Genomic DNA, 12,896 nt, shown 5'->3' on the forward strand with positions numbered 1-12,896 from the left:
TTTGAAAGTGTGATACCTAGACAATGATTAATCTTCATCACAAGTTTCAAAAGAACATAAAATCCTTACATTTATATATGCCATATCACAAAGGTGACTCAAGTTACTAAATTCAATGACTGACATCATGTAGGAAAACACAGCAGCCATTTTGCATGCAACATTCCACAAACTAGCAACTAGATTAATAATGACAGTAAAAAATATCTTCAGTGGGATTTATTGTGGGGAATATGGAACTTTAGCTTTTTTTGAATAGTCCAATGTGATCATTAATGTCCACCTGAAGTATAATAGATTTAACATCTGATCAGGGTACAGTACCACTGACAATGCAACCAAGATACTGAGCTCAAATCCCAGAATGAGGCATAAACCCAAAACCTTCTAATCCAGAGGCAAGAGTGTTACCAATAATCCAAGCCAATAAATGATTCATTTTATTTTATTTTTAATTAATTCTCGCAATATGGGCATCATTGGCGAAGCCATCATTCATTGCCCATCCCTAGTTGCCTAGGAGGTGGTAGTGAGTAATGTTCCCTCAAATTTTTTGGGGGGGCGCGGCCCATCCACAATGGGAAAAAGCCAGTCCAAGATAGCGCGGCCGCACAGCTTAGAGGGAACATTGGTGGTGAGCCACCTACGTGAACCGCTGCAGTCAGTGTGAAAAAGGTGCTCCCAAAATGCCATTATGTAGAGAGTTCCAGGATTTTGACCCAGCGACAATGAAGGAACTGCAACATATGTCCAAGTCAGGATGGTATGTGACTTGAAAGTGATGGTGTTCCCATGCAACTGCTGTCCCTGTTCTGCTAGCTGGCAGAGGTCGCAAGTTTGCAAGGTACTGTCGAAGAAGCCGTGGCGACTTGTTGCCGTGCATCTTGTAGATAGGACACACTGTCGCCACAGTACTCCTGGGGTGGACAGAGTGAATTTTTAAGGACTGCTTTGTCCTGGATGGTATTGAACGTCTTACATTTTGTTGTAGCTGCATCCATCCATGCAAATGGAGAATATTCCTTCACACACCATGCCTTGTAGATAGTAGAGGCTTTGGGGGAGTCAGAAGATGAGTCATTCACTGCAAAATACCCAGCCTGACTTGCTCCATTTATACTGGTATGATAATGCTATTGTGCTCATACTAGCAAATTTGTCAACTTAATCCATTTTGAATTTGGAAAGCATCTATCCATACTAATTTTTTTTATAACACTGCAAGGCCTTGGTAACCATAATCCTTTTCTCCATGCCACTTGTATAACTGGTGAACCTCAGTAACATGACATTTTCTGGCTAAATAATGCAATGTTTTGATGAAACTTGTATATTATATATAAAACGAGTATATAAAATTATTAGAGAACATTGAACACGATGGCCCAGGGTTGCCCAACATGTGTTTAGGAAGAACACAAGTTGCGCTCTCAGACTATTTTGCTACCTCCTTTTCTGGAGATGCACGAGGGTATCATCATCCCTTGGAATCGCTGAAGACTTGCTTCCACTCTTAAAAATTAGTCCTTAGATAAGAGAGCCACAGTCTCAGTCACAGGTGGGACAGATAGTTGTTGAGGGAAAGGGTGGGTGGGACAGGTTTGCCATACGCTTTTTCCACTGCCTGCGCACGAGGGTAACCTCAGCTGACAGACTGCCTTCCTCCTGGTTAAAAAAATTTGGTCATTGTTTTTTGTCTCCTTATAGCACCACGATGGAGATTGGCAACTCAATGTGAAAGATCATACATTTCAACCTGCATTACACTTCTGCGCCCTAATGGGCCTCCACCAGATTATACCTGCACATTGATCTTTTTTAAAAAAAAACAAAAGATCTGTTTTTGGATATTACAGTTTGTTTAATCAATACTATGGAGTGCCTTATTTTTGACATTTATCATCAGCACGTTCACCCTGCACTTTTTAAAATTTCAATTAAATTTCTTGAAGCAACTTGAATATCAAGCTTTGGATGCATGTTAGCTGCTCCTGCTGAATATTCATGTTGACTAAATTGAAAACTTAAAACAAAAATTGAAAATTAAAAAAAAAAGTTTTAAAAAGTTTTTTTTGGTTGGGTCAGCTTCTCTAAAGCTGCAGCAAATGTGTTCAGTAAGGTGCTATACAGAACAGGAATATTCCAGGTTTGAATTTTAGTCTATGTTAAGGTAACTGATCTCTGTTGGGACAGGAGAATAAATACTACATATTGGCTTCCACACCCTTTTGGATAGGGAGATCTCCCACTCCCAATCCAGTCACCCCACTGGGAGTATGTGAACGTAAACTTTAGGGGAGAATAGAATTTAGCTCAGCTGTGATGCCCCTGCAGCCAAATAGATTGCTAGCACTAACTGACAAAGCTGACATATAAATAATAGCTACTTGGTGAAGTAATGGAAGTTGCCGGTCACCCATCCCCCAGTGAGACCTTTGAGAGGAGGGGAAAAAATTGATTAAAAACAGTAAACGAACATCCTGGGTCACTACCAATTTATAATGGCCCTGATTTTTTCTGACATCGGAGGGTGCTCCTGACATTTGGTGTTTTAGTAGCTTGGATTGCAGGATAGCAATGCCCAGTTTCCTCACATTTATATTGCTAAAACCAGCTCCCATGTCCTGATAGCAGATCCAAGATTCACATGGTTTAAGCAATTCAATGCAAGGAGCTGGTTCACGGATGTCACTCGCCCTCAATCATTCATCCGAACTAAACAACTATTGAACGTATAACCAGATGCACAGTACTACAAACTTGAACACTTTCGACTCTACCCAAGAACTCAAAATTGTAATGCAGATCTAATTTTAATTGATTCTCTAATTTATATAAGAGAATAGTTTTGATCACATTTTAATTTCACAAAATATGACACCACAAAGCAGGCTTCATCCAAAATTATTATTTTTTTTAAAAAAAAGTTGTTCAAACCGTTTCTCTGCAGAAATGTTTAAGGTTTGCACTGAAAAAAATTAGTTTACAAATTAATCTTCAACCTCAAGATAGTTAACTGCAAAACAATATCCAACTGAGCTACATTGTCTAGGAAAAAATTGTGTGTTAATGCATCATTGTGCAGACTATCTTAATACCATTAAACAAAAGCAGATACCACATTAACAGCCAGCCTTCTGGTGATGGCCCCAAATGCTGCCATTTACAGCTTGTTAACATGCCGGCACCACCCACTGAGGTAAACAGGTTTAGATACATCACCTAAACAAAAGAAATTCAAATGTCCAGCCCCTTTAGAAAAGGTGCCTCATTAAAATCACTTTACCTGAAAGAAATATAAATATCAGTGATCGAGAAGCTGAGAATCATTTAGCTCGAGACGAGGAGAGGAAAAGATGAACAAAAAAGACCTGAGCGCAAGTATACAAGTTTTGGCTATTCACAATTGATTTGACTTGTGCAACTTCAGTTAGTGCAATTTTTTTTTACTATTACAGGATTTCTTTTCTGAAATATTGGTTACATGTGAAATGTGTCTCCTGTTACGTCAACATAGAAGCCTTTCTGTGATAAAAGTTGAGTAAGTGCTTTTATGTTGAAGTGGTAGTGGATACTTCATTCTCTGCCTCACAGCCAGTCTTTTAAACTGCTGTCTTGAAGAAATTCCAACTGTTGGGAGCAATGTCTTGGCGTTCCAAGAAAGTTGCTCTTTTTATTTTAGCAAGTCTTTTATAAAAAGCAGCAGGGTTGATCGTACAAAATACTGCACCAGGGAGAAAATGTTTAACTCTTAATGCTTTTAACATGGAAACCGTTTCTGTAATTGCAAGGAAGTGCTTCTGTGTTGGGGGCACTAAAGTAAGACAGATTTTAACCAAAAGTGAATGGGATGGTTGCCGAGGAACCTAGTTTCCATATCTTATTCCACTTTGTACTTTGTAAAGGACAATAGCGGCTACAGTGAACCACCACTGCGATCGTGCAATGCTGTTTTCTTATACTGGTATTGCACTTCAGCAATGGTGATGTACTGTCCAGTACCGTCATGGAGGTTGCCCACAATCACCTTTTGCAGTGTGTTGATGGCAGAGCTGATTCTGATCTAAAATATGTTTAATTGAATTAAATCCTTCCCAAAGGAAAGGGCTGTGATCAGAAACAGAAACCCTGCTTTGTGTTTCTGCCTTTCCTCTCCCATCTCCCAAATCCAAGGATACAAGTCAACTTGGAGGATCACTTTTGCCCTGAGAATAGGAGCTAAATTGGTGCCCTTGTGTCTGTTCTTCTGTATTTCTGCCCTCGTTTTACTTCAAAAGCAGTACACTGTTGCTAGTTACTCCAACAAGTGAAGCTTGCTGTCAAATTACATTAGTAAGTACTCACATGTTGGAATCTCTGCTTACAGGGTTGGTATACAAATTTAAAAACATTCAGAAAGTGGAAGCCAGTGTTCTCACAGATCCTAAATGCTTACAAAAAGGCTTTACTAAGTGCTCTTTTGGTTAGAACAGGAAATAGAATGCATCTGTATAGGTCCCCAAAAAGCATTTGGGTTGGATTGTTTTAGATGAGTCATGGGAATTTTATTTTTGTTGCTGCTATCTAATGCAATTTGGAACTTGGTAAGGGTTTTTAAAATCAGCTGCAAGTTTTAAAATTGACTCGTGATTCTGCATCTTTTTTTTTTAAATATAAAATTAGTGATTCACACTTCATAAATGAGGTCTCTGGTTTTGCAGAATAAAATTAGTGGAATGTGCATTGGTCACCACAAACTGGTGGCCCTGTTCAGAAAGGAGCTTTTAAGTGTCACCATTTTTTTGAAATAGCAGCAAGCACAATTGCTACCTTCACCTGAGATTATACAAATAATTTGCTGCTCCTACTTTTAGGTATATAGTACTTTTACTGTTAGAATCCATTTAAATGGCAGTGTATGTAATGTAATGCAACAGTGGTTTAGAACCAATAGGTAGGTACTTACTGTAAATTTATCATATTGGGACTTTTACTTTACAACATGCCAGGGAAGGCTTTTGTAGGTTTCAGAATCCTGTGTATTTAGAGGTCCTAATATGTGAGCACTTGCTATGTATATTATATAAATAAGTGCTTATCATATTGGGATTTCTGCTACACAATTGCCATCATGGTTTATGGGGCAACTTTAAAAACTAACTCTTTGAAGGCTTTCTTGTATGTAACTTCCAACTGACTAACTGCTTCAAATGCTTTGTGGATTCCTCAACACAATGCAACTGGAAATAACATTTTTGGTTTCCAACCAGCTGTAAATGTTCCAAGCGAAGAGCAAAAACTGTTGCTTTAGAGCCTCTAACATGCGAGTACTTGCATTCTCAGTTCAAGTAAGTGCTCTCATGTTGGGATTTCTACTGCACAGACAAACGCCACTACAAGCACTCTTGTAAACAGGAGAAATCAACACCAAATTTCTTACACACTATTTTATAATGGTATTTAAATTTTGCTTTTTATGTTATGACTTAAAACGATACAATTCCACCTTATTTTGGAAATGTGCAGAGTGACCATAGTCCTTACACCAAGACTGACTAATAGGTGGCAAGAACTCCTAACATGCATGTACTTGCTGTTGTCAATTGCTGAAGTAAGTGCTTTTATGTTGGGATTTCTTGACACTCACTGCAACAATTAGTCTTGCACCTAGAAATAACATCTGTTCAGCTGTTCTAATACGGTTTCAATAAAATGCATAATAAAATCAATAAATTCCTGTGCATAATTTTCAGGACCAAATAAAATGTTGGATATTTCCAGTTCTTGACAAGTAAATGCTCTACAACTTATTGATCAATGATTGCAGATGGTGGCAATCCTTTTTCTTTCCAGCATACAACTCTTTCCAATGGAATTGTGATGTGGAGCCTCTAACATGTGAGAACTTGCTATCATTGAAGTAAGTGCTCTCTTGTTGGGATTTCTACTGCACAATAATACAACTTGAGAACTCTCCTAATCATGTAGTTTTGAAGCGCCAACATGGAAAACTTAACTGTTTTATCTTCCAAGTAAGTGCTTCATATTGGTGTTTTTAAATGTACAAACTTGCAGCAAGAATCACACAACTATTGCTAAATTTCTTGGTCAGAGTTGGTAAATTGCTTGGCTTGCTTCAGTAATGTATAGTGTACTGGCTACTAGTAAACCAAGAGGCCTGGACAAATCCAGAGAAGGGGAAGTTCATGGCAGTTGAATTTGAAAGTGACCATAGGATGGTTATAAACGCAACTGGTTTATGTCTGTCTTACGAAGGATACTTGCTGTTCTTGCCTGTGCTCCTGTCCCACACCAATAAACTCAATAGCTATAAAGGGACTGCCAGCGACACTCAAAAGGTGAATAACTGGAAAATCTCACTTGGATAGTACTCTCAAAGGAATGACCTCTTCTTCCACTTTGTGCTTTTCTTTGTGTTTTTTTTTCCGTTTTCTCTTGCTTTTTGACATGGACTCATCCTTTTTGTCTCCAGAACCACGTTCATCTTCTGTTGAAACATCTTGAAAATAAGCAATTAAAATTTAAAACTTATGCAAGTCTTCTATCCAGCTAATTGAAACCATGCCTAGGCAATATGCACTTGGCAAGATTGTGGTATGCAGCCAATGTATTCTGCCCATACCTTTATTAATGTCTTTTTCACTGTCTGTCTTTTCTTCTCTGAGTCGCCTTACTTTTGCAGAGGACCCTTCTTCCAGTTTTTCAGGACTACTTCTCTTCCGCTTCCTCCGACTGGTCTCTTCTACCGATTTGTCTTTTTTCCGTGTTTCACCTTTTGACGATTTGGGCCTGCACAGATCTGGCATGTCAGTTTCTGAACAGTCAGACATCACTTTGCTCCCCTTTATTTTTTCTAGGGTGTCTGCATGTTCTTTGTGGGACTGTTCCATTGCCTCTGCAGCTGACTGACTACAGCTTTCTGTCTTTCGAGATTTCTTTTTTTTCTTTTTCTTTTTCTCATCTGCAGATTTAGATGGAAGGATTAAATGTACATTGTATGTATAAATATATAATAAATGTATATAATAACATACACTAAATCTATACAATTATTACATTTAAATTAATGTACATTAAATTAGTCTGTAGCACTTATCAGAATTATAGCCCACAAGATGGGAGAACTTGGGTATCTTGCACGGTTGGCCAAGCTACTCAATACTGTTACATACCATTGCAGTCACTGGAATTAAGCACAGGAACTGGTTTGCTCTTAACTGTTTTTGGGAAAACTCCAGGCTTTCGTGGTGCATCTTCTGGAGGATTATTCAACAACTTGGAAGAACAAAAGGAAATAAATGAACTGTAATTCTCTGATCTAACTAAATGAGCACTGTTGTACTTTCTCAGGCATTAATAAAAAATCAAATCATTAATAAAAAATCTCCTTTTCTCAAGTCTCATTAAATATTTGCAAGAGGTTGCAATGAGGATTGCTGGTGAATATGAACATTTCTGGTGAATAGCTGAACCAACTTTTTATTAAATACAAAAGCAAAATACTGCAGATACTGAATCTGAAAATTCTGGAATACACTCGGGCAGGTCAGGCAGCAAATGTACAAATTGTTTCCAGCCTTTTTTGTATTTGCTAACCAACAGATTGGAAATTCTACATACATCCATCAAGATGTTTTGCATGTTGGATGCAGAATACTCGGTTCTCCAATGGAACATGGAAGAACATAAAAGAAATGGGGCCCTTCACCTTCAATTGACCGCACCAAAATAGAATTCTCTGGGGCGAAAGGAGAGCTGGTTATCTGCTCAACTGCACTCATGCCTCACCTGTCAAATGTTACAAAGGGGCCCATTCTATACAATCTCAAACTGAATACTCCACAACCCCTTGCAATAAAGGATGTTTGCCTTGTACAATTCTCACAATTTAAAAGCTGTTTTTCTATTCCTACTCAGTCCCTTCATCCAGGTCATTAATGTAGCTGAGCCCTGTCAATATGAGCCCTGTCAATATAACCAACCAATTCCAATGCCTGTTGGAATTCCAAACTTATTTATCTACCCTGCTAGTTATATCCTCAAGGATTCCAGCATTTTTCTGTCCCCCTTGAATAGTGGTTTGCTAAATTCTGCTGGGAATAATGCATCCACTATCCCTGCAGCCATCTAGGATGTAGGCTGAAACTTACACTACTTATATTAATTTATCTAAGTTCTTTTGCCCCAAGTGGAATTTTAGGAATGCTTTTTGTAAAAATAATTTATGCCATAATACAAAACCTCCTGCCTCATCCTCTAAACATGTCCACATTTTATATTCCTTGGTTTCCCCGTTAGCAGCTTCTTTCAAATTTAGTTAGCCATATAAAAGTTTTCCTGCTAGTTTTTTCCCCCTCAATTATTTCTTTCAATGCTGTTTAATATTTCCAATCTACCTGATCATACTGTTTTGGCAAGTCACTCTCAAACATATGAAATTCTATTATGATCATTGTGTAAATTACACAACTGTCTCATGAACTTGGTCCTTCAGGTGTGGGGAGAGATGAGCTTGCAACTTATTAGATAAATATAATGAAGGTATAATGAAGAAAATATAATAAATGCAAAATATTATGGTGCTGGAAATACCCACTTCTGAAGATAAAATAGAAGGCCCAAAAGCAGGAAGTTGGGTTAAACTACTTGTGGAGATTTAGTTGGCCCACAATTGGTAAGGGGAGGAAAGCGGGGGAGAGAGAGAGGGGGGGGGGGGAAGAAAGAGAATTTCTTATTTACCTCTATGGCTTTTTGGGCTCCTGATGTAGTTTCAAATTCCACGAAAGCAAATCCTTTTGGGTCACCAGTTGTTTTGTAACGGGGAATGCTGATGTAGACTACATTTCCACACTTACTGAATACGCGGTTTATCCAACCATGCAAAACATTTTTGGGTAGCAGCTCCTAAAAGATGAGACTGGATTTAATATTTTTTTCTTTTGGATTTGGACAGTGCATGTCTTCCCCTGCCCCCTTAGGTCACCAATGACCCAGAAATCAATTCTTTCTAAACCACTCAAGTCTCTGCATTCAAGTTGCTTTCCTAACTGCTAACTCCAAAATGCCTTGGGATATTTCACTGTAGGCATTACAAAAAACTTACGACGTGCATTTATATAGCGTCTTTTCATTCACGACCACTGGGTGTCTGAAAAAGCACTTTACAGCAAAGTACCTTGTAACGTGGGAAACGTGGCAGCCAACTTGCGCACAGCAAACTCTCACAAACAGCAATGTGATAATGACCAGATAAATCTGTTTTAGTTCCAGGACATTGGGGATCCTTGCTCTTCAAAATAGTGTCATGGGGATCTTTTATGTCCAGCCGAGAGGGCAGATGGAGGCCTCGGTTTAACATCTCATCCGAAAGACTGCATCGACAGTGCAGCACTTCCTCAGCACTGCACTGGATAGCCTAGATTTCGGTGCTCAAGTTCCTGGAGTGGGACTTAAATCCACAACCTTCTGACTCAGACACTGAGCCACAACAGACAGTTCAATATCATACCAGTTTCTGAGTTGTAAATTGAACCCTCACCTCACAACCACCACATCAATTTGCACAACACTATTAGACATTAAGAAATTCCTTCAGCATTTTTTCCCATTCTGTCCAGTTTAGTAGGACGAGATAATATCACTTTAAGGTTACTGTCTGGAGAATGGCCACGACTTTCCACATCCTGTCCCTCTATTTTAAGTTGCTTCAGTGTGAATGGGATGATTTCATCAACAGGAGTCTTGACTATCGTATCATTCCGAATTGGTTTCTATACCCAAACCTGGTGCACAAGTTCTTGTTTTTAAAATTCCTGGTCAAAGTTAATGCGTAGAATATTAAAACCTGCACCATTAATTTTTCAAAAACATTCAACTGTTAATTTTTTGGGAGGATTATTACAGTTTTTCCTCACCTATGGCTTTGTTACTGCAAATGACAGGCAGTGCTTTCTGTCCGCCTGTTTGGGGCAATTCTGACTCCATTGGTGCTTCAGGCAGCTGGTATTCCCATCTGCCAGGCAGTCCGTATTAGCATCTGCCGAGTAGGGGAATAGCTACTGCAGCATAGTGTGGCTGGGGTAACTGGTGGGTGTTATAAAAAGTAGCCTTTTGAAGAAATAATTTAATTTAGTTTTTATTTATATAGCACCTTTAACGTAGTAAAACATCCCAAGGCACTTAAATTGAGTATAAATGCCCTGCCCTGCTATTGGGGCCAGCCAAGTTTCGGCCTGAGTTTCTCCTGTTTTTTGGAGCAACTGGTTTAGAATGGAGTATCTTAGAAATTGCAATTCTCAGCATTTAGTTTGCTCCAGTTCTAGTGAGTTAGAACAGGTTTTTTTCCCCCCCAAAAGGGGGCATGTCCGGCCACTTATGCCCGTTTTGAAAGTTTGGGCAGTGAAAACTTACTCCAAACTAACTTAGAACGGAGTGTAGATTTTTGTACGCTCAGAAAAACCTTGCCTACACTTATAAAATCAGGCGTAGGTTACAAATCAGGCATAGGGAATGGGGGGGGGGGGGGGGGTTTAAAAAGGGAAGTTTACAAACATTAAACTTTCCAGTTTTACAAATAAAGAGCCATCATCAATAATAAATGTTAAATGCATCAATAAATTAACCAATAAATCAATCAAAAACAAATTTAACAAAATCAATAAATAAAACATTTTCTACTTACCGACTGCAGCACCGGGAGCCCACCAACAGCGTGCTGGGACAACCCCCCCCGCCCCCCGCAGTGTGTGTCTGTCAGTGTCTCTATCTCTCTGTCTGTGTGTGTGTCTGACGGGGCGGGGAGGGGGAGAGAAGGGGCGGGGAGGGGGAAGGGGGGGAGGGGGAAGGGAGGGAGGGGGAAGAGGAGAGGGAGACTGAACGAGCCCAGCTCGGCCGGGCCCAAGACTTCGGGCGGGGCCCGCTCCCAGCACCAGAGTTAAAGGTAGGTGGCCGGGGTCAGGTCGGGTCCTGGGAGTGGGGTCGGGTCCGGGAGTGGAGCGGGAGTCGGGTCGAGTCCGGGGCGGCGGAGCGGGAGTAGAGTCGGGTCGGGTCCGGGGGTGTGCGGGGGAGCGCGGGTCGGGTCCGGAGGGGGGCGGGGAGTCGGGTCGGGTCCAGGGGGAGTGGTTTGAGAGAGCCGGCTGAAGGGAGGAAGCAGGAGCTGGGCGTGGGAGGTGCAGCCTGATCCACGCCGCCCCAGTGAGCCCATTCGGCCAGGGCTAGGGGCTGCGTGCTTCGGGCCCCTCCCACACAGTTTTGGGCGCCTGAAGCTACTGCACATGCGCGCCCACTGTAGCGCCTGTGCAGAGATCCCGGCACTCTTCAGCGCAGGGACCTGGCTCCGCCCCCCACAGCTCGTGCTGCGCTGTGCCCGGCTCCAGAGGACCTGCAGGGAGCCGGAGAATCGATTAGTTTTTTTTAGGCGCACTTTCGAGCGCGAAAAACGGGCGTTCAGGTCGGGGCTGCGCTGTTCTCGGCGCTGCGCTGTTCACGGCGCAGCCCGAAACGTGGGCCCTTTGATTCCATTCCTTGAAAAGGGGATTTAAATGGCCAATACTGGATGCCTGTAACATATTAGCAATGACCATTACTGCCTACTCTCAATATGCTCGGTGGTGGGTGTATTATGAAAAATCCTGGCAGTGACTGGGAAACTGAAAGAATAACTCATTGTCTGACTATTCCCACCCACTCATCCAAGCACACTCAAATCCAACTGTAACTGAGGAAAACTCAGGCCTGGATACCTCCATAAAATGGTTTCTAGTAGGAAATATTTTCATTTCCTTCATTTTTCCCCTGTCAAAACATCTTTAATTGAGGCCAAATTATAAAATATTTCATATGTTAGACTCATACATACCACATAAACCGTGCGGTCATCAACATCTTGTGGCTGAACTCCCAAGGCCATACGCCTTCTTAATTTCGTTCCTTCTACATTCAGCTGAAGGCAACATTTCAAAAGCATTTTATTTAAAAGACCCATTAAAAAGTGAAACATTACTGAATGAATACTATAAGAGTACCTGAAATGTAACATTCATAGTTTGTCATTGTTTATAATCACATTGATTTATCAAGCAGATATTTTGCATCTTTAACATGCCACCTGAGTGGCTCATGGCTGTTTTTGAGAATTCACCTTCCTTTTTAGTCCTGAATATCAATCAGGACTCCAAAGTCAGCCATTTTAATTACAGTGTAGGTTGGTCCCACAGTATTTGGCCAATGATGAACTTTTGAGTTTGACAATTATTTGTTTTTAAAGTGCTATTGAAATCAGGAGAAATGGGGGAGTGGATTATAGGAGTTAAAGTGCACAACAATGAAAGTGAGCACAACTATCAGCTGAGATAAGCCATTTATCTGGGATGCTTATCAGCTGGGATGTTTGAAGCTGAATGGCAAGGTTCAAGACCATTGCTGACTGGAATGTACTGGCCTTGAATCATCATGCAACAGAAAATGTTGGTAGCTCAGTTCGATTATCTACTTACCAAAATGTTTTACAACTCAATTATTAAAATCTCAACATGTCTAATCCAGACCAGAAACGTCTGTTTGCATTTACAGCCTCAACATAGTGTCAAATTTTCCAGGACATTACTACAAAAGTGAGTGTATCCTCAGACAGTGGAAAACCAAGTCTTTTGGTTCATTGAGTTGTGGGTTCAAGCCCACTTATACTATAATACAGCACAGAAATAAGCCATTTGGCCTATCCTGCGTGCACTGGCTCCTGGGTAGAACTATCCAATTAGTCTCTCTCACCTGCTCTTTCCCCATAGCCCTGCAAATATTTATCCAATTCCCCATTGAAAGATACCATTGAATCTGCTTCCACCCCCCACCACCCCTTCAGGCAGTGCATTCCAAATCCTAACAACTCACTGCATTAA

General features: G+C 40.6%; 1 protein-coding gene across 8 annotated transcripts in view; it reads right to left on the minus strand.

Moving 5' to 3' along the window:
• The window catches only part of larp7 (La ribonucleoprotein 7, transcriptional regulator), a 115,610-nt gene that overhangs the window by 32,135 nt on the left and 70,579 nt on the right, over positions 1 to 12,896 (minus strand). For 7 of the 8 annotated variants that reach the window (XM_070871242.1, XM_070871216.1, XM_070871239.1 and 4 more), the window contains 5 exons: positions 11,858 to 11,941; positions 8,740 to 8,904; positions 7,173 to 7,275; positions 6,623 to 6,961; positions 6,361 to 6,499 (listed from right to left, as the gene is read on the minus strand). In XM_070871242.1, coding sequence (XP_070727343.1) covers positions 6,361 to 6,499; positions 6,623 to 6,961; positions 7,173 to 7,275; positions 8,740 to 8,904; positions 11,858 to 11,941 — 830 coding nt within the window. The remainder of the gene's footprint in view (positions 1 to 6,360; positions 6,500 to 6,622; positions 6,962 to 7,172; positions 7,276 to 8,739; positions 8,905 to 11,857; positions 11,942 to 12,896) is intronic. The other variant, XM_070871209.1, reaches the window with a different exon arrangement.

Source organism: Pristiophorus japonicus, chromosome 2 (assembly GCF_044704955.1).
Source record: "Pristiophorus japonicus isolate sPriJap1 chromosome 2, sPriJap1.hap1, whole genome shotgun sequence".
NCBI lineage: Eukaryota > Metazoa > Chordata > Chondrichthyes > Pristiophoridae > Pristiophorus > Pristiophorus japonicus.